General features: G+C 43.2%; 1 protein-coding gene across 2 annotated transcripts in view; it reads right to left on the bottom strand.

Moving 5' to 3' along the window:
- Nucleotides 1-20341, bottom strand: part of LOC146183215 (endoplasmic reticulum transmembrane helix translocase) — a 196061-nt gene extending 175720 nt beyond the window's left edge. For both annotated transcript variants that reach the window (XM_084609087.1, XM_084609088.1), the window contains exons 1-5: nucleotides 20054-20341; nucleotides 15714-15803; nucleotides 11798-11976; nucleotides 7183-7411; nucleotides 5193-5262 (exon numbers count right to left, since the gene is read on the bottom strand). In XM_084609087.1, the coding sequence (XP_084465213.1) occupies nucleotides 5193-5262; nucleotides 7183-7411; nucleotides 11798-11976; nucleotides 15714-15803; nucleotides 20054-20317 (832 nt within the window). In that variant the 5' untranslated portion in view covers nucleotides 20318-20341. The remainder of the gene's footprint in view (nucleotides 1-5192; nucleotides 5263-7182; nucleotides 7412-11797; nucleotides 11977-15713; nucleotides 15804-20053) is intronic.
- Between the last annotated feature and the right edge of the window lie 2242 nt (nucleotides 20342-22583).

Below are 22583 nucleotides of genomic sequence, written 5' to 3'. Positions count from 1 at the left end.
TGATATAGAACAGAATTTGCTAACGGAATCTGAAGTGCATCATTTATGAATTGGTACGCTTCAGCTGCATTGCATGGGCACATCTGGGTTGTGTCGCTTCTAAATAGTGAAGAATGTACTCAAGGAACCTGAAAAAGTTGCCCTTAGTAACCGAGTGTCTCTTGTAACCATGTCTTTTGTATGCAATCTTGTTAACAAGGCAGACATAGGAAAACCAACAAAACCATTTTCAAGTGTCTCTTATAACCGAGTGTCTCTTGTAACAGCGTCTCTTGTACAGAGATTTAAGGGGAGATGCGGGTCGAAAAAAGCGGTTTTTTTCGAAAATGACAGATTTTTTGTTTTTACTTCTTTTGTCAAGATTAGTATATCTACTTTCATGAAAATAAAAATCAAAGCTGAGTTTAAACAGAAAATGGGCTGAAATTACGTTTAAAGAGCACACGGTGGCGGTTAAATGACCGAAAGTATGCTATCTTCGAGCGTCCCGCGGTCGGCATAGCGCAGTTGATCGCCGTTGCGGATCACGTGAGGAGATCAGCCAAGCCGCATTCTCCCAATCACCAGAGTTGCCCCGCGTCTAGAACGCAAGCAATAATAAAAAAAAGCATGCCTACGTCGAGTTTTTCGAGCGCTGCGACTGGTTTTTAAATCATGTGGTACGAATCAAGCCTCGCCATTGGCCGCAGCGCGCGCGCATGTGGCGAAGCCCACTTGCTGGCTCCATGCTGCGTCGAGGTGCGTTTCCGAGTGACGATCGTTCGGCAACTTCATCTTTGTCATGGATGGAGCACAATTGAACCAGCGCAGTCACCGAGGAGTGAAATACCGTTCTGTTCACAAATATAGAGGACGTTGGCGAAAATCGAAAGAGAAGGCTCGTCCAGTGACAACTCAACCTGTGGCAGTTAGGCCTAGTGGAACCGACGCCGATCCCTCCAGCGTTTCAGATGCCTCCGAGGAATTTGAAGCGGCGTTAGATTGTGTGAGTGCCTCGGAAAAAAAGATTGGGCATTTCTAAGGTGAGGAAATAGCCTGCGATGAGGCGTCATCTGTAGTTACTGACTTGGCAGCGGTGAACATTCTTGTGGGCGGCGCGATTTGCCCAAGCCAGCATTCAGGACTTCCAGTATTCGGGAACCGGCCGCAAAGTGCAGACTCGCTTCGTTTCTTGAACTACTCTGTGAGAACTCTGCCTGCCCGCAATGTGTGCTTTCCACAACATACTGATTGCGGCGAGTTATGGCGTGCAGGGATGCGAGCAGAGATTGACAGCGGGAGCTCGGATGAAAGCTTCGCCTTCAACGTCAAAGATGCTGTGGCGGCCTGTTTTATAGAAATTGGATATGAGCAGCTAGAGCGATTTTCCTCAATTATTGGACTTTACAAGCCAATGCATCATAGCTTGGCACATCCAGAGAAATAACAATGCAGAAACAAATGTCCTTGAAACTGACTGCGGAAGCGAACACAAATCGCCGCACAGTGAAGAAAAAAAGCTCATGTTGGAGTCCACTCGCAAGGATCATGAGAGAGCGACATATGCTGCAGGAAGTTTCTAGTGCCAGTGGCTGCTTTATGGACAATTTTCTTCTTTTGTTCCAAAGTTTGAAAGGAACTGAAGCTCTCTTTTTTAAATAAACATGCAATTTTAACTTCAAATGCATTTTTCTCAAAATGCAATTTTGGACAATTTTCAGCGTTTGCCCTTCATGTTTTTGGTACTTCTGATGCTCATATCTGAATGAAATTTTGCACACATTTTCTCTGAGGTGTGAGGAGTGCCGTTATCTCTTTCAAGAATAAATATTGATCAAATATTTACAAAAAAAAAAAATAATTACCACATGGTAGTGTCTTGACAATGTAGACTTGCCAGGCTCAAATTTTTCACGTCATTAGCATACTTTATATGTACTTTGTTATTAGTTTTTGGCACTCTCCAATGTGCCATCAACAATGTGTGTTTATGGAAGTTTAGTATGACAAAGAAGGGGGGCAAAAGAGTGTATATTTTACACACTGTCACTGAACATTCCATTTCCAAAACTGTCTTACAATAAAACTAATTGCAGATTTGAAATCAGCATAAAAAACTGAATTATTAACCAGAGTTTCATAGCTCTAAGTCAAATATTAAAAAAAAGTGTCTTCGAGTAGCATCTCCCTTTAACTGCTGCTTTATCAGCAATTGCTCTCTTTCTGGTAGGCTATTTTATTAACAATTTTCATAAACTTGAATACACCCAGCATGTTCCCATGTATTTCAGAACAGCTCTGTTAAGGGGGGATGAGGGTCTTAAAACTGACTTCTTTAGTTATGGCTAGAATCTCGCGAAACTTTGCGCACAGATGGGGTTTTCTCTCCTGATTTCAAAAAATGCAATCATAATTGAGCTGGTGGTCTTAGATCAAACGTTATCTAACAAACTCCAAAGCATAATTAGTGAATTTCTTATGCAGCTTTCATGAACTTTCTCATTGCATTTCGTTGCTTTTAATTACAAGGATTGATAGCCAAAGACTTCCCATCCCCGATGACATCGTTCATTTTCCTCTAAAGGCACATCATCCTCACATAATATGTCCAGAGTAAAAGGCTTCATTATTTGATACTGGAACTCATTAAGCTAATCTCAAATTAATATTTATCCAATGCCAGGACTAAAAAATTTAAAATGTCATTGGGTACCTCATTTCTCTCGGAAGAAAATGGCACCAAAGTTATTTGTGTGAACTAAAAAGAAGTTATCAAAACCCTGTGCAAGACTATAAAGATCGACCAAAAATAAGAAACTGAGAAAATGGCCTTTTACGTTTAACCAAATATTATAACTTGGACGATAAGTAGCGTCACTGTGATATTTGTCACCAAAAATGACATGCTCTTCCCATTTCCAAAACTGTCTTTGGATTTTGAATATGACAACTAATACTGAACCTATCCCCATCACCCATGGCCAAGATAGTGTATGCCATTAGGAAATCAGCTAAATTTTTGGACATGCAATATTATTTAATTGATAATTTGCGAAATCCTGATAGAGTGGTGTAAATATTGGATCACCCCCTCATCTTTTCAATATGACTGCAGTGATACTAAGTTTGTCATTGTCACTTAATGAGAATGTAGAGAAAAAGCCCAGTAAGGCTGAGTGCATTGTCTAGAAAAGGCACTGAGAAAAATGCATTTGCAATCTGAAACAACCTTTAACATTCGCTACACTGCAGCTATGGCAATATAAATGGAATTGTTGTGAGGCTTTGTTCTTTATGAGAAAGGCTATATACTAAACATATAACAGTACCCTCCCCAAATACTGGCAAAAGCTTGCCACGAAGTCCATATATACCGCCACTAGAACCAGCGTGAGAAGCTTCATTTACCACTTCACATGCCTATGGTAGTCCCCTTCAAGGCAAACAAATACTCAAAATATACGATAAAATGATCTAGCTATATTAATAAACTTGCAGAAAGTTTAAGACTAAAGCACGGTGGCATACTAGAATAACCTAATAAATTGGCTAAGTTCCAGAATGAAACTATGCTGCACAGCGGATGCAGGGCGGCACACAGGACCCATTGCTGGAGCAAGCTCAAACTTCCATACCCCTTGAGCGCAGCCTGTAGCTGAGCGACCTCCGCTGCCTCATGAGGACAGAAGAGAAAATAGAGAAGAAAGGAAAAAGAAGAGGGAGAGAAAGGCGCGCACCGCAACAACAGCCGTTGTCCACCACCGAAGCAGTGGCGGGTGCAATCACGACCTACAACAGACAAAATTCGGTGGCTAGCTAGCCCCCGTCGCAAGCGGCATTGACCTACCATCCCAGCCCCGTAGGGCCAGGAATTGCCACCCTTCTACCCCCTTCCGTGATGTCAGTGTACCCCTTGAGCGCAGCGACGCGATTTCTTGCAATCTACTTTCAAAAAAAAAAAAAAAAAAAAAAAAACGGATCCGTACGTGTTATTTGCGGCTGAGGAACGCTGGCAAAGGCGTGATGCCAGGCTCACCTGTAGCGACGCGATAAAAAAAGCAACGAAGTGGCCGCGTTGGTGGGGACCATGAGTATCAGCTGGACAGTGCAATCTATTGATGCTGTCTTGGATGCCTTCGAACCTCTCGCAAACAATTATATGCCGCCGGACGTGCTACAGCTAGGCCGAGAACACGCCGCTTTCGATGCGACATGCGACCCTGGCAGCGCGCCGCCGTACTCGTTCATCGACGCGCACTCGCTAAGCGCTGTCGTTTTTAATACACTCGTGATATGGCACGTCTACCGTGCTGCATCTAAATACCAACGTCGACCGCGAAAACGATTGACGCGATTGATACGATCACGAAACCGCATCAGAAACATGCGAAACAGCAGCGGCAACGCCGAACGTAAAAAAAAAAAGGCAACTCAGTTGCGCTGGCCAATGGGAAGCGCTAGACGAGGGGCTCGCTTTGCGAGCGCGCGCTCAGTCAATCAGTGGAACGGAAACGGCTTTTAGAAAACCCGCGACGGTGGTCGTTCTGCTTGAGCGACGTCATTTGGAGATGTCGCAAAATGTGCACAAGGAAATAAGCTTCAAAACAAGCCAAATATGGCGGCGGCCAGCCAGCTGCTTCACCTGCGGAGCGCGCAGGAAGTTCAAACAATTTTCACCCCTTTTCGGCCATTTCGAAGATCCCGTGGAGTTTTAGAAGTCGATTTTATCGTATTTCTCGACCGAATTCAGTATTGATATTTTGAAGGCTAGTGCAAACATTCCGAAAATGCATTTTTCTCAAAATCGATTTTTCGCCTATTTCTGACCAGTTTAAGACCCGCGTCCCCCCTTAAGTGGGACGAATTTTCTGGTTCCTCAAAGTTTATTGCAAGAGCCTGCTATACACTGCAGAACAACATTAATTTGTCTTGGTGCAACACGTGGCTAATGAAACTTCATGTCCCTGAAGGCTCAATGCAAATACGAAGATTATCAACGATGTTTCAAAGGTCTTTCCATGACTAACCATGACTTGTTTATGACTTCAAAAGGTCAGAACAATTTGAAAGTTTCTTACAAGGACAATTTAAAACTCTGCACAAAGAGCCAAACGATGAAAGCCAAAGTCTAAGCTGCAAATGAAATTTCAATTCATATAAGCTTGTGCGCCTCCTGAAAAGACCGACAAGTTTTCCAAAACCAGCAAACTTACCTATAGACACAATGTCGCCAGGAATGAGGTCACAGCTTAGAATGGGCCGCCATTTTCGATGCCTGTAGACCTGAAGTGACAACAGAGGTGGAATTGTCAAAGTTGCTTGAACAGTCAAAGCTGTATCAGCGGAGCTACTTCTGAACTTCAAACATGAGGTCGAATGAAATCTTCACCATCACGTTAAACAATTAAGGTGCACAATATTAACTGTGGATGTGTAAATATTCCAGAATTCTAATACACATTTAATATGTGGGGTTATTCAGATCACATTCGATCCGAGAATTTCCAAATATCCAAAATTTCCTAATATTTTGTAGCAATTCATTACTGCATTGACTTTCATAAATCAGACTGCGACAAAATAACCTCAGATATATCAAATTATTATTGTTTATACAGATATATCAAATTATTGTTTATATTGAACAGCGAAACGTCCCCTAAACAAACCTATGCATAAGGATAGCACTGTCATTCCCATTTACCGAACTCGTGCTTCCGGGGAGCATTCGATACATCGAACAATGCCACAACTTTGTCAGTGAAGCTTTTCTTAACGGCACGCCCGCAATTGACTCAGACAGACTGCATGGCCTTAGACACCTGCTGAGTGCACTAGGGTTGTAAAACCAAGTGACAATGTGGACGTGAGTGCATGAAAGCCACAGGGTTACCACATTGGTCTACAAACAGCCAACCTGGGATTCATTTTGTCCAAGTCAGAGTCAAAATTTTCCTCTTGCCTATGTTATGATTTTGGGGCTGCATTTTTTCCTGCAAAAAATCTACTCTCTTCTTTTTGAATTTTCAGGGTCAATCATTGCTGAATTTTGTCGAATGAACAAGCTCTTTCAGTGAGAGGCCTCAGATCCTGTCAGGCATTAAAGGAGTATACACACCAAATTTTGGTGCTATTTTCTTCTTGTTAATGATGTGTAAGGCATTCCTGCATATGGATCACCACGTGGTTTTCACCTATGACTGCTATGCAATTTAAATTGAACTTTCTTTCCTCACCAGCTTCAGCTTCAGCAGCCAAAAGGAGGCTACGACATCACAATAAAGTCTAGGTCACACGCGACATGAAGAAGCAGTGACAGAATCGCTGACTCTTCACAGTTATATCGCTGTTTTTTTTCATCCCTCACTAACCTAGACTTGACTTTGACATCATAGCCATGGCTCAGTAGTCGAAACCAAAACCGAAGCAGGTGAGGAAATAAATTCGATTATTCAGCGGTCGTAGGCGAATGTCACGTGGTGATCCATGCATAGTACAATCTCTCACGCACCATTACAAAGGATAAAACACAAACACAAAAATTAAGTGCCAATACTCCTTTAAACCAAACAAATTTTGATGGTCACACAGAGGGTATCCTCCTCATAAATGAATTCAGGGTAAGCATCTGACCATCTGGAAGAGCAAAATCCCTTCCCATTCGTTCTCAGGCACTCCGCTTGCCAACCCCACCGTGCTTCTGGGAAGCGCTGCGGCCCCACTGCAGGGCATTGCAAGTCATATCGAGCACAACAGTACTTATTCCGTGCCCGAGATGCAGTCTGCTTCCAGGAGGTCTGCTTCTGAGCCACTTCGTGCGTCTTATAATGCATTTCGAGTGCTCTAAATCTCTTGAAGATAAGATATTTTTACCCTACCCTCTCCAATGGGAAGGACCTCCATTAATACTAAATCAGCACGACTACACAGCTCAGAAGCTCACCTGGACTCAAACTTTTGACAAAGGCTGTACATTACTATCACTATAATATCATAATAGTACTATTATTGCCCTGTAATGACACACTTAATTTGGCAATGGATTATTATTTCTAAATTGGCTGCTTACATACTTTTGTTGCTGCTAAAATACTTTTTCAGAATTTATGTTTGCACCTGCTACTAACAAGAGGTCCCCCCCTCATGAGACTTCCAGCTGTGCCCCAAATGAAGTGTCATGCAGGGGGGGGGGGGGGGGCGTACCTGTATCATGTATGGCTTGTTTCCCATCTTGCGGATGAGTGACAGGTTGCGCAGCTGCTGCTGGACGAGGGTGCACTCAAAGGCCACCAGCATGAACAGCGTGAACACACTGTAGTACCAGAACTCGTCCAGGCACCACAGCGCCACGCAGAACACTTGGAACACAAAGAACGGTGCAGTGGCACGCTCCTTGAACAGCGCACCAAACTCGGGGACCTCCATCTCCAAGCTGAAAAGGTAAAAACGCAACAGGTCAGTCAAAGAAAACAATCGACAAATTAGACTAACAATTTTGTGAACTCATCTGACTCCAGGACCCAGCCCACGTTATATTCAAAACAATATAAAGTGCACGTAAAGAATGTGTCCCCTGTGCAGTGCGGCAGAGAGTGCAGTCTTCACTCTGTCGCACAGTGCAGAAACTCCACGCAAGCAATGACAACATATGTGGCGTGTGCCAGTAGCCATGGTTTCGCTCAATGCCTGTGCCCTCCGATCTGCTTGTAAGTGAACGGTCCAATAGCACCGCAAGTGACACTGTTTACTCTCCATTACTGACAAGATGACTGTTCTCTTTCTTTTTTTTAAATTTTGCAAGACTCCCTTGCAGCCAGCGCAGCAAGAGGAACATGTTCTCTAAGGAGGCATGCAGTGGCAGCAGCAATGGACAGGCCAGAGCGCTTGCGGAGGTGAAAACTGATCATGGATCCACAAGATATGCCTTTGTTCAGTGCCTGCACATTCTGGCTTAGGAAATGTTCAACATTGTCACCTTAACATGCTAGAAGTGAGAAAACTATGCAGAGCAGAATATCGGCTGCAAGTGACACTGTACCACAGAATGCAACACTTAAGCCTACCATGGCACGCATCTCTCTTTGCAGAGCGCCCATTCTCAGCCAACTACGGTTATCATTGGCCCTCTGTTGAAGACTGCTCTCTAAATGTTACAGGGCAGGCTCACAGCTACAGCAGAAGAAAAATATCTCCTTAGTGGCAGAGCAGCAGCGGCAGTGACACTGCACAAGCTAAACTAAAGCACTTCTCATTCTCCGTGGCAAAGATCTCGCAGGGGGAACTATGTGACAAACCAAGAACGAACAGAGGGTGTCTCATTGGCTAATCTCAATTGGACTTCCAGGCAACAAGCCAAATATTCTATGCATCTATGCATACAGAAGTAGGCACAATAAAAACAACACTTGGCACGATGACATCCCTCCTCATTTGCAGCTGTCACCTGGGCCTTCACTCTTAATTTTTCCATGCCTGGAACTCAAACTTAAACATTATATTTGTAAATCTCTACATTTCTGAAGTTGTTTCAGTTCATAAAATAGCATTCCTAATTTTGGAATTAAACTTTCTCAAAATACACGAAAGAAGAGACAGCGTTACTTCACTCCTTTCTCGTCAAGGCAAGGTCAATGCACTATTTAGTGCACTTGACCATATTCCTCTTTCGTTAACCCTCGCAATTTCGACGAGAGTTCTGTTTGCCAGGTAAGGTATGGCATTTTCAAGGCTGTGGCTCGAAAACACATCAGACTTCTAGCCCTTCAAGCATAACATACTAGACTACTGTAACTCTTGGTTTAATGAAGAAACGGTGTGTTTGATATGAAAGTTTAAAAAGCAAGGAAAGAGCATAGGCAAAATATTTTCACAGCTAACAGAAAGAGAAGTGCAACCTGTGCATACTGCAGTATCAAGAAAACTAGAGATCATTATCCAAATGGGCCCTCGAAAAGGTTTTTGAACTTCCAACTCCAGGAAAGATTTCGCAGCGCATAGCTTGAAGGAAAACAATTGTTGAAGAGAATTTGTCTGAATCACATTACAAATCAAGTCTGAGACAGTAAATGCACTCAGACTATTTTTGTTCTCTCCTTACATGTGATGGTATTGTTGCAAATTTTAAACATTGCGACAAAATTCCAGCACTGAAAATAACCACATTCAAGAAGAGGGTGTCATTTTGCTCTCAGAAGCTCTCAGACACGTCAACGAACATTAAGGCAGCACCAAGTAATTTATTAAGACATGTGAAATAATGCACAAAGTACCTGCCCTCTCATCTAATCTATCATTCTAAAATGCGTTATATATAAGACCCCGAAAAGTTGAAAATAATACCCGAACCACAACTCCACAAAAAAAGCCAGAGACCAACTATGACAAGCATCTTTTACACTCCTCTTGCTACTGTGCCATTACAGCACACCCCTTTTTTTAAACACTACTTCTTTTCTTGGCAAGCCTGTCCACTGTCAGGACTGCACACTTCCAACGGGTACCAGGACACATTAATTTTCCTCCAGTTTAGCAGTTTTGGACTGCCTGCAGGCTCCAACACTAAATCACGATTTTAAAGTGGCCGCCAGCAGATAACAGACAGATGAGGAGCCAGAGGACTGTGGTGCTTCATGCACTTATCTCCTTTCATTTCTACTGCACCAAAGGTGCTCATTGTTCTTCATTTGCAACATTCATCACATACCAACTTCTTCCGCAACAGCTTCTGTGTTATCTTTATGGAACATCGTTCCTTATCTCACCACACCTCTCACAGGAGACAATGCTCACCTCGCATTGAGCGTCTACTTTCCCTGCGGATGGGCACAGGTATGGAGGAGCTCGCAAGTTTATATATTGAGAACATCTTTCGACTCCCAGGCCCGTGCACCAGGACGACATCATGATAGAGTTCAAGGCCTCAGCCTTTCTTAAGAGCAGCCACAGTTCACATCACACATAAGATGCTGGCATATAGAGATGTGGCCACGAGTTAATGACACCTTTCATTTCGATGCTTCAGCTGAACACTGAGCCTGCTGCGCACAGCTGAAAAGAGCAGCATACATGCTTGCTTCACGCTAACGAGCTCCAACATTGCGAGTTATGCCACATGACCACATCATATTTTGGCCTCTGCCTTCAAGCCCAAGTTTAGCTTCAGCAGGCTCAAATATGCATTCTGATTTCGTTTAATAGGCAACTACTAGCATAATGTTCAAGCCTATGTGCACATTTGCTGTCGGCAGCTCCTGAACAGATTCACAGAAGCGTGGCACGAAGCCAGCAGGCATTGAGCTAGTGCACCGAGTGAAATGCACACTCCTCCTCTCGTTCTACCGTGCAAAGGAATTTAAAAAATTAATGCAAGCCCATAAATTTTGTGCTTTTTACTCTTTCCTTGCACTGATAACTAGCAATCCTATGTAGAAGCAATGCCTCCTTCATTTCTATGCCAGCCAGATCAACCAGTTTCAGTAAACAAAGGACCTCTCCTCCAACCCTTTCTCACAATCTCCCATTCAGCAGCCTCCATGCCTGCTTCCACATGCACAGTGAGAGGGACAAAGAGCCCCATAAATGGTACAATGCTGCAGGAACAGGTACAATGTTGCTGGAGCGTTCAGCAGACGCTCCAGCAGCAAGTGCAATGACATAAACCAATGCTCAATGGAAGCAGCGCCATACAATAGCAAATAGGTGATCTGAGGCATCCAAAGCAAAGCAGAAATGAGGCTAGGATTAAAACAGAGGTAGAAAAAATGCAACCTGCCAAAGCATGAATGCAATGAAACAAATCAATTATTGGGGCATTTATTTCGATTAGTTTCAATTTCAATCTGGAATCATGAGCTTGAACATAAATGTCCAAGGTGAACAGATGCAAATAAAAAAAACACCCCTGAACGACGTATGACTACATAAATGCAAAATTCAGTCACACTTGGGGTTCTTGTTTTCTTTCCCAGCTACACCTGTCGCAGAATGTAGTGAAGTTAAAACAATTATGGTAATTTTATTCTGCCCCATGACATGCACACACAAAGTGTACAAACACAAATGGCAGCATACAGTGATGCCATGCAAACTTAACAGGGGCGCACGAATTGCGGCTACCAGTTGGTGTAGTCACCCCTCTGAGTCATGGTTACCCATTTGAGGCTACTTCATTTATCTCAATAAATGTTAAGATTTTGCTACTGGTGGATTCTGCATATCCGCGTCTCTGCTTGGTCTGTATTTAAATCTTAAAAACAAATGTCTTCTCGGCAATGCAATACATTGCGGAAGGCATCATTGCATAATCATAAAACAATCTCATTACTTCCTGAGCTTCAAAATCTGATGCCCATACTCATTTTAGAAACGTAACATTGTGATGAGCATATCAGATGATGCAAGATTTATCTGCAATCACAAGGGCTAGCCGAAAAGAAACAGGCAATAATCCAAGCATGAGCATGCTGTCCACCCTTCAGTGAAGGACCGTGTGCCCTACATATGCTTTGTCATTTACGGGGTTGGACCCAATGAAGGAGACGGGAGTGCCATTACTAGTCAATTTTGAGGACCTCCAAGGCATATGCGTCCGCAGAGCACAGGACATATGAGAGGCCACAAATTCACATCACTGCACTTCATTCATACTACCATGAACATTATGCATATGTTAATGCATAAACTGTCTCTGCTGCAGTCATCTGCTTTAGGAAAAAAAAAAAAACTTGGCAACCAACATTTTCCAAATCGGAAGCAACTCAGAATGGCAAATAAGGGGCCCGTGCAAAAAAACAGTGACCAACAGAAATGAAAAGCGCACTCATTCTTGCCGTATTGGCGTTCGGCTGCTGCCAACTCGGCGTCATCTGCATATCCTTTGCACTCCTGGTAAAGGCGCATGGGCAGCCCCGTGGGGAACTCGATGCCACGGAAGGTCTTGCGATCAGAGTCGTACACATACTTGGTCTTCTGGAACAGGAACCACACTGTCCCTTCCACCTGCGAATATTGTGCCAAGTGGCAGTCACTTAGCAGCAGCAAAACAGAGGTATGTTTAAAAAAAAAATTTTAATTCTTCTGCCTGTGCACAAAACAACAGTATGTCACCCAGCAAGCTGTAGCAAGCCACTAAACAGAACAAGGTCAAGGTGAAAGTATTTGGGCAAGCAGCCAAATGTCCACGACACAAAAAAAAAAATGTTTTTGCATGCTCCCACGTGTTTACGCACAGATGTACTCGAAGCCTATCAGCCAGAAGCACAAAAGCAGAGAATCGCATGTCTGTGCAGCAAGCAATTCTTTGACAGAAGACCTCTCTGAAAACTGACAAAACTTTGCCAAATAGATATGTATACCTGAGCTAGCCTATCACACAGCTGCACACAGTCTTCTTTCACTTAAGCCAATTCTTCACTACGTGCAAGTGCCACCAGCAACAGCTGGTACACTGCACGGACACCGTGGCCACAGCCACTGGTGTCACAGACTAAGGCTCCTACTGCCCCACCTTTAAAGGGCAAACTTGGGGATTTTTTTTATGTTCACAGATGACAAAAAAAAAAAAATGGTATGTTATGATCTTCCTTAAGTTATGCCTGGTTGTGCCATATGGCACAAATGAGAACCACTTGGTTTTCTGCAAAATAATTTTAAGCACAGCCTTCACATCCGTCAGTTCATGCAGTCAAACAGGCAATTTTACAACCAATCATTCCCATGCACGCCACGCTTGGCACGGCCTGCCAAGGAGCTGACGAATGGCAGAAAGGCAGCCCAGCACCCAGCAGCAAACAGGTTTTATAGGTTTGGCCGTAGTCTTTGGCTTGCAGTTTGTGCATTGTGTAGTTACTGTTATGCTATCGTTCACTTTTTTTTTTTTTTACTATTTTAAAAATGGCTATGAATGGGGAGGTCCACAAAATAACTGGAGTTCCCCTTTAACAGTAAGTAACGCACTGCTCTCTCTCTAGCGGACCAAACTTACAAGGTGCCAAAAAGTTCCATGTATTTCTCTAAGCCAGTCTTATTGCTGATAAACAAACCTAAATTCACCGAAGTGTACAATACAGAGATAAAGATTGCCATTTTTAATGCAAAGAACAGATTTTCCCACACAATTTGCAATGCAAGACAGCAGTAAATGCCAAAACAGCAGTATACGATACCCATGCAAGATTTCTGCCCTAGAAGAATTAGGAGCACACCGGAATGAGAGTCCTGCCACTGTCTTACCCTTAATGACTCTCTGAAGGGAAAATGAATGCATTATCTGAACTACAAGCTGCAGCCAGATTAAAACTCTTGATAGAGCTTGATGCAATTTTATTTTTGCTGCATTCTTTTCTGCTGAAATGGTATATATATCTCAGCAGATATATCTCAGATGTATCCGGCCAAGCAAGTTATACTGTGAGTGCACATAATTCAACTACCAATGAGAAAAACCATACAGGGATCAAAATTACACCTCACCATACTCAGCTCACTTTTGCCTCAGTCAAGTGCAATGGCCTCTAGCACAATTAAAAGCCTTGAAATTAATTTTTAGATGCTCCAGCAAGAAGTGACGAAATACCTGAGAAACCAGAAATAACAGCAGTCCATTCTCAAATAAATATTAATGACTAACATACAAAACATTACGCAAGATGAAAAATGAGTGAGTAGTACAAGCAACAGTGATTGTTTTCACTGCAGGCATGAGCCAGTTCCAGTGGAAGTGTTCTAAACTGTGAGTGAAAGAGTTGCTTGTAAGGAAAGCAGAGGACTAGGAACTGTCTCAATACCACCTCAAATGTGCCATGACATGAGAGATATAAAGGAAGCAGAGAAGGAAAGAAAAGGGGAAGGGAGGTTCAAGTGCAGGGTTCCCACTCATAGTTAGACACACACAATTTCTGCAGCACCTTCAATTTCCATACGAATGATGCAGAAGACATGAGAAAGCATTGTCACATTGAATTTGCCGGGTTCCTGCTATAATTTATGATTCAATTTTTTCTCACATTTTACACTGGTTATGCTTTTAGCAACCAAGTAAGTGGCAGTTACAATGTCACACACCTGTCAAGACAATGTTGCTGTCATGTGAAGCATAAAAAATAGTAATATATTAGCTATTTGTTCTTATCCATTACAGCTGCTATAAAAGAAAAAAAAAAGTGCTGCAAAGAATTGAAATAGCAAATAAGTTCTTTTTTTGCAATGCTGTCTCAGATCATCTGTTTTCAACTGTTCAACGGTTCAAACTAAAACAACTCAAGAAAAAAAATTTTTCTTGAAAATTATTTATGGACATTTATTTACTGGGATGTTTAAAGAAAACACCCTGCACCTTTAATTCTGAGCGCCTAGGGTTCTTTAACCTGTACAAACATCACACAGCATCCATCCTCCCATTTGCAGCCAGAATTTAAAGCCACATCCCTGTGCATAGCAGCCCAACTAACATAACGACGACCCATCCAGCTACCACTAATGTGAGAAAGAACAGAGACTTTAGAAATGAACGATGGAACTCTTACAGCATTCGCACATATGTTGCGTGAATGGCCTTTTTATCAGCTCATTAGGTGGTGTCATGAGAGTGTCTCTTTTGCCACTTCCTTTCCTTTTTTAGTCTCTCTCTCTCTTGCAAGCTTAAAGCAGTACAAACACAATAAAAAAAGGCCAAATGGGACAAATTTTGTGTACCATGTCAATCACAGTACCGTAACACACAGCTTCACAGAAGGAGCAAGCAGGTTTTGATGCATCCACACTGCTTTTCTCGACTACCTGCCTCATGAGCGTCCTCATTTTTTCGAGCCATCAGTGACATGAGTATAAACTAACTAGGATATGTCAAGAAATGCTCTGCTTGGCATGTTACCATCCAGGCATGTACCTCTATATGTTCAGAATGCAGTCTCACCTTTGTAGCGACCTAATTTTGCAGCTTTTAGGCTCCTAGCGGAACAATGTCAGCACTGCTTGGGCATTGCAGCTTGCCTATTTATGCCCACAAGTGTGAACAGGCAATCTATGCAAAACACGGCACAGACAAATATGAGCTCTAGTTTCCTCAATGTCTTGTAATGCGTGATGCTTTAAGTTTTAATGCCATTCACGCAATTCCAAACCTAAATGCCCTTTGCTCTAATGCAGTGAACTATCTTTCAAGCAAAATATTTGTCAAAAGTGTGCACTCTTTCATTCAATACATAGAAAAGCACATAAGTCTGAATAAACAACCTGCTCTCAAGTGCAAATGATTTATTCGCAATTTTCAATGAAAAGCGAAATTTCCAGAACACATTTTTTTTAGTGGCACTCATACTTCTGACACTCGGCAAATGGTGTACAAACATGTCCCCTAATGGCTAGTTTTTCAACTTGGTAACCATAAATTGCTGCATCATCTGCCTTTATATGAATGATGTGGTATGTTATGCAAGCACTATTTGTAACCATTTACAATCAGGTGAAACTTGATTTTTAAATATTATCAACAACACATTGAGAGATGACAACATGACTACTCGGAGAGGAAAACTAAATTACCAAATGCAAGACATTAAGCATTCCAATGAGAGTGTGAAGCCAATATAAAACTTTAGACTCCAGGCTGAAAGCATGGCCAAAATATTAAGTGTACAAATCACTTATGCCATACATTGAGCATGAGCTGCTGTGTCAAATTAACGCCACAGATGCTTCCCGCACAAGTAAGAAAGAAAAAAGTACTTCACTCATACCCTGTCCATGTGAATGCGGACAAGCTCGGCTGAGCCATTGTTGGATGTGGGCACAACTTTTGCAAGTGTTGCCTTCGCTGGGTTCGGCTCCTGGGACAGAAAGCAGGAAAGTCGCAGGGCAAAAAAAGAACTGTGAAGACTCTCCAATCTAATGAAACAGAATGACCACATCAACACTGAATTAACACTAACTGCGGCATGTAAAATGCAAATTACCAAATCCCCCTTTTGCTGAACAATTGAGGAAACCATTGATTTCAGTACACATTTTGAGTGTGTACAGCATTTGTTATTACAACTAGGTGTTCTCATGTTATGTAACCCTACAGTAAGATGCACATACAAATGCCTTTTCATTATGTGTACACATCGTTACTGTAACTTCTACGTATTTGCACTCTGGCTGCTGTCAGCGCTGGGCGAAACAAAAGCCACTGTCAAGCTATGCCTTTAGCCCTTGCTTTAATTTTCGTTCCTCAAGCATCTGAAGGAAGAACAATCTTCAAACTTTTCAAGAAAAAAAAAAAAAAAGGAAGGTTAAAAAAAATATTAAGTTCAAGCTACATTAGGAAATTAGAGCTTCATGAAAAAGAGCAGCCTAAAGATTTTTTTTTGCAAAGCTTAAGGTTTTAATAAGCCGGGAAATTATGCAACTACAAAAAACGACTATCGCGACACCTTTTGAGAGTTGAGCACTGCACCTGGTCAAGAGAATTCTTTACCTGCCATGGTCGGCTTCTCGTTTTCATATGCAACACTATTTCGAGAGTCAAAACAGGAAGTGGTGTCACAAGTTGTTAAGATATGAGAAAGGAAAGTGCTGCTCATTTCACACGTCTACATGCTGTCCAGTCAGGCTGCATGAAGCCATCATGTGCAGCAGAGTGGTTCAGAGATGGTAATGTCGCACGAAATAACACGCACAAAAGACAGGGTACTGGAGGAGCACAAAGTGACCACTAATTTTACTGGAAAATTGGCAGACATAGCTTAGAAGAAAAAAATATGCATCAACCACGTGCAGCCAAAAACATGCAACATTCTGCAGACAAGAAGCCAGATTCTTACAGCACCTTATCCAGAAACACTGCCACATTCTCTCGGTATAGCACAGCTGAAAAGTTGCTGATACAGTCACGCCCTCTTTTTTTATAAGCCTTGCATGCTATGTGATGATGCGGTATTGCAGCTCTTGCCAGAATCCCAGTCTAATCCAGCTGTGACCAACACGTGCAGGTCTGGCAATGCTTAGGCAAATCAGAGCCCTCTTTTATGAACGAGCGGCCATGTTCCCATGCACGATTGTTCCGAAGTGTCCAGTCTGCCCCACATAAGTTTTCACACAGGTTAGTGGTAGCACAAAGGGTCTGGCATGCTTCTTGTCACAATAACTGTTCTCGACTTTCTTGTTTAGTGAAAAAGATTCACAGTTCTGCCAAAGGGGCCGACAGGTAAAGTAGCCGAGTAATGAGCTAAAATGCAAAACTTCACTACCTTAACCCCTTCACCATTTTGCTATACTGAGAAATTTGATCCCAAAATACTGTTTTACTGTTTATTTCTAACATTATTGCAATGAAAGCAAACATGCAATGTTGAAGAGAAAATAACTGAACCAGGCACTCAGTAAAACTGACATAATCAAGTTTATTGTTGTTCATGTGATAAAAATCAGAAAACTGCTGGTAGTAAACAGTAAAAATCATAAAGAAGCACAGCCAGCATTTTTTAGCTTTTTCACATTGCGCAGATTGTGAAGCAAGGTATAATGCAGAGAAGCTTGTTGTAGTACCTGCATGAAATCACGTTTCTTTCATCATCATCTCAACGTGGTCTTCTTGCATCCAGCAACAAATAAAGCCCTTTCTGGTTGGCACTGCTTTGTTCTGACTTGAAGGTATTTGAGGCAAAACGTGCCACTTCTTGAGGTGTATCCAATCAAACATCAGAAGACCAGCTACGATTCAATTTTTGCACAGAATTGATTCATAAAAGTACTTATTGAGAATTGCTTCAATGCAGCTAAGGTGGTAGTCAGTCACTCATCTTCCCTCTGCTTTTTTAATACAAGACAAAGGAGTTAAAAGTAGCTTCATCAAGCGAATGAAGAAAATTTTTGTAATATATTTAATGTCGTTTTCTAGGGACAGGGTAGTTTGCAAGTTTCTGATCCAACTTGTCGACACTTTCCACCATCCACAATATTTGTTTTCATGACTTTTTACCTTTTCATGTCCTTGACATACTGACCTTTTTCGGTATGTCAGACAAACCAAAAATCCCAACCCTAATTATAACACATCCATAAAAAAATAAGGCGCCCGGTAGTGAGAGGCTGGGTACAAAGGCAAATTTAGCCCAGATAAAGTTTTCTAGTTTTAGAAGACAATACTGAACGAGATATCAGTTGTAAAGCAAATTCTGTAGCATTTTTAACACAATCACTTCTTCAAAATGGATCTGCTGTCTCTTCACTTTATGATTCCTTGTTCTTAGTTCAGAATAACAAGCTAAACTACCCATTTGTAAAAACTAGCATTACAAGGAAGTCCATGGTTGATAGAGGGCACGGAATAATTCTGGACAGTCAAAGACAAGTCCTCTTGGAAGAAATGTTCGCTGGCGGACAGTGGGCTACCATCGAGACCCCTGTTCATTTTCTGCTCCCATTTGCTTGGTTTGGTTTGTGGGGTTAATACACTTGACAAACACAAAAATTAGTCCTACCAGCAGGGCAAATGTGTGTAATAACCATAAATCTGCAAATTATTTTGCAAGGTTAATCCCAGAAACCTTTCTATCCGGCTGGATAGAAATGGGAAAATGCACAATAATTTCGTTATGTTATAAATGGGTTCTTTCTTTTCCCCTTTTCCTTCAAATTTTCATAAAAGCCGAGCGGAAACAAACTTCGTAGACACAAATGTAGCTCTCATGCACGCCAAACCTGACATTTCAGCCACGCGTCCCCTTTTAGTGACCGTTAGCGCAAGGCACGAGAATGCGGAGGACACTTATCAGAAAAAGCAACCCCATAAACATGCGGGACAAGCTGCGGAAACATCTCTTAATCAAGGAAAATAAATGGCAGCAGAATGCCTTATGGATGCTGCCGCCAGAATTTACACATGGCCAAGCACCTCATCGGCACCTAGAAATGGGTCACCTAGGGAGCTGACGGCGTTCCCTGCTGCTCCGCCCGGCACAACTAGCGTGGCATAGAAACCACGGAAACACACGGCCACGCCGCCAACAGGAAGTTCCCTGCGGGGACTTTTGCCGGCTAGAGACTGCTTCCGAAAGCGACTATGCGGTGTTCTTTCACAGACTACCCGCTTGCAACACGACCGTCAAACCAAGTCGTTAGGCATTTGCTTGAATCTGACAGCGGTACCAAGTGCGAGAACAGCCGTGCCAGTTTCGAGATACGGATCCGTCCGTATCTTGTTCTGCTGTTCGCAGCAGTCAAATAACGTTACTTGCTTAGAATTGCGGGTAGAGTTCAAAGCGCTCTGATCAATCATACTGACGTTTTCTTTCTTCAAAGTGGTTCTTGGACGGCTCCCACAGCGAATAGCGAGGATTTTTTCCTCTGTTAATGGTGACCGCACTAGCGCGGTACATTGCCCGTAGTTACCAATTCTGGCGCCTTCTTATAACGTCGGCGGATCGCGATTCACTGGGTATTCGGGCAGCTGTGACCTGAAACGGTGGCCATAGGTTGAGGTCAAAACCCACGGCACCGCAGCTCTCGAAAGGTGTGCGAAGATCTAACACAGCCTTCATAAGTACCAAACCTGAATATTTCATTCAAACAGGATCAACCGGCTATTCGGGCAGCTGCGACCTGAAACAGTGACCATGGGCCCACGGCTACGACTCCGACCGGCTTTCAAAAGCATGTTCAGACCTAGCTACAGCTAAACGCACAGCTGCTAGTCTGCACCACCTCATATCCTTCCACACGATCAAAGCACACAACCTGCTAGCCTACGCCACATTACATCAGCCCACATCATCAGAGCATACGCATCGTAACGCACGAAAACTTCCAAGGCTGGGCACAAAAGGACAGACGGCACACACTAAGCAAACATGAATGTAAAAAGCGCACGTAAAACAGATCTGCTGAAACGATAAAAATCTAAGGGGAGAGTTTCAGGGAGAAACTGCAATCGTTCAATGAGCGGCGTAAAACGGGCCGGTCAATGCGGCCCGCTTTATTTAGCTCTCCTGGTTACCATGATAACGCGTCACATGTGCTAGCCGGAAAACTGCGTTCTCCTTGCTGGCAAAGCAAAATAAAACCCTCGAATTCGCATAATTCGGTACGGACCTACCTTGCTGCAAGAAAGGAAGCACCGAACATGCACCGACCAGTGGCAGAACAAGCACGTCAGTATGTGCACGACGGCTATGCAGGCAAGCGCGATTAGTCCGGCCTCGTAGTACTCAGACACACCATACACACACGTCCAGAGGTAAAGCCACGCTGTGTACAGAGTCAAAAACGGGCTAACGCAGCCGTCTAAGAGAAAAGGTTTTCGCGTGTGTAAAGAAATATGTTGCACTAGCTCATCAACACGCGCTGCAGACGGCGCCATGTTGGCGGCTGCGTGGCGTGGTTAACTTCTCATGGATTGATGAGCCCCGAGCCTGGAGGTACTGTAGTGCCGGTTTCGACCGGCGGCGGCGTGGCGGTCGTTTGGCCGAGGGGAATTTATAGCAAGGTCCATGCAAGGTCACAAAAATGGAAATAGACGAAGAAGGGGAGTGTAGTCTGGGAAGTGATCATAAACTTATTAGTCTGCAGATGGGGCCCTTGATGAAAAAATAATTGGAGCTTAGACAAAAAGTAAACGCAAAATTAAACGACGATCAAATAACGCAGATAGCTGCAGACATAGAGGAAGCAATAGAGAAAATCCCCATGGAAGACTGGGATTATGAACAGGTAGAACTACTCATAAGGAGAAAAATTAAGGATGTTAAAGTAGCAAACCGCTGGAATGGAAAGAGGAAGCCACGGAGCTGATGGAATAAGGAAATCAGGGAAGCCATCGAACAACGACGGGATGCTTCAAGGGAACACCGAGTGGCAAAGAAAGCACATGTATCTGAGGGGGAAATCGACCAAAAATGGGAATTATATCGACAAAAGAAACTTGAGGTACAGGCCCTCGTCCAAAGTAAAATAAAGCAGTCCACCGATCGCTGGATGCTGACATACACGATGCCTCTAGAGGCGGAGCAAGGAAATTCGGGAACCATATAAGCTGGCTAGCGAAAAAGAATCAAAGAAAGCAGGATCGGATTCAAGATAGCGAGAGAAATTGTTTAAAGGGAGACAACGCAGTGAACTACATAAACGTTACAAGAACAAACTCAGTTTCACAGATCCGCATTGGTAGAATTAGAGCTCCGCCCGGAGAGGTGGCGGTCGCGAGAACTAGCTGCGCTGCAGTCCACTCTTGCTCCTTGCTGGGCGCGTCGTCTGCTACACACGGCGCGGAAGCATGGAGCGGCCGGCACACATGTAGCTGTTAGTATTGCCATGGCGCTGTCAGATGGGGGGAGGTTTGGTTGCATAAGGCTCCGCGCCTCAAGGTAACACATAACCCATTGACGTGTTGCCGTTGCACTTACATATGGCTGTAGTAAAATTATAACTATTCTTGCTCTCTCGCCGCCACTCTGCCCCGCGGCTGCCAGCGTCGGCGGCTGCAGCGGTCTTCGTAAACACGTGCCCGCGCCAGTCACTGCGCGTCGACTGCTTTTGGCTTAATTCTTTCTTTTTAATTTTATTTTGCGACATCGGTACTTTCCATGCCGACCTGCTTTGCCCCAGGGTGCAAAAGTGGGTATCGAAATGAAGACACGAAAGGCCGTCAAAGACTTTATCGAATTTAAAAGATGGGAGCAAGCCCTTCACAGAAAAGATCAAAAACTGACTTCGAAATGCAAGGTTTGTGATCTGCATGCACTTCGAAGAGGAAGACATCCTAAAAACCTATCGGCATATAATTTAAGGTAAGGAAGTAATTTTGGATAGAGGGAAATGGATGTTGGCACCAGGGGCTCTACCAAGGGTTTTTCTTTCATTACCAGCACACATTTCAAAACCGAAGCAATCTAGACCGAAAAGAAAGTCACCAAAGGATTGCGCTTCCACATGTGCTTCGACGGTGGTGTCGGAAGCGAACCTACAAGACTCCGCATCAGAGCGGCACGACAGCAGCACTGAACAAACGCACTCGGACTTTAATCTCGATTTCCTGGAGTCTGTAACTTTGGCAACAACTCAATGGAAATTTCAGTACTTTCGCGATGAGGAGACAGGTGAAAGATGCGGGCTGTTTTACACTCGTCGTCTAGTTCGAGGAAACTTGCTAGTTGAAAAGACTTTTGTGATCGACGAGCGGTTGTCATGTGCAATGAAAGCGTACACCGGTAAAGTGCACAAGAAGTTCTTATATAATGTGCAAAGGGTTGGATAGGTAGAAGATCTTAAGCAGGCCAGTGAAATGAAATTGTATGTGGGGGCCGCAGTTCGGAGCTTATGCGAAGAGCGAATGCGTCATAAAAACTGCTCTGTGATAACAATTCGCGACAAGTTTATTCTGATTGTTTAAGGCTACGCAGAAATATTCGGCAAGCAAGAGGGTCAGAAAAAAGAAAACGACTTCAACAACTAAAGACATGACTGCTAAGAAAAGCACTTCTGTGAGCTTCGGCAGCAAAAAAGAAAAAGAGAGAAGAAATAGCGCAGTTAAAAGAAAACATCGAAAAGAACTCAGAAGAAGATTTAGAGCGGCGTGGAGCTTGCAGAAAAAGTCAGAGTAGCAAGGAAAAAGGCCAAGCTGCTCTGAT

This window comes from Amblyomma maculatum, chromosome 7 (assembly GCF_055883805.1).
Source record: "Amblyomma maculatum isolate TAMU_Amacu chromosome 7, ASM5588380v1, whole genome shotgun sequence".
In the NCBI taxonomy this organism is placed as follows: domain Eukaryota; kingdom Metazoa; phylum Arthropoda; class Arachnida; order Ixodida; family Ixodidae; genus Amblyomma; species Amblyomma maculatum.
The sequence above is the reverse complement of the archived record's forward strand: the minus strand, read 5'-3'. Positions and strand labels throughout refer to the sequence as shown.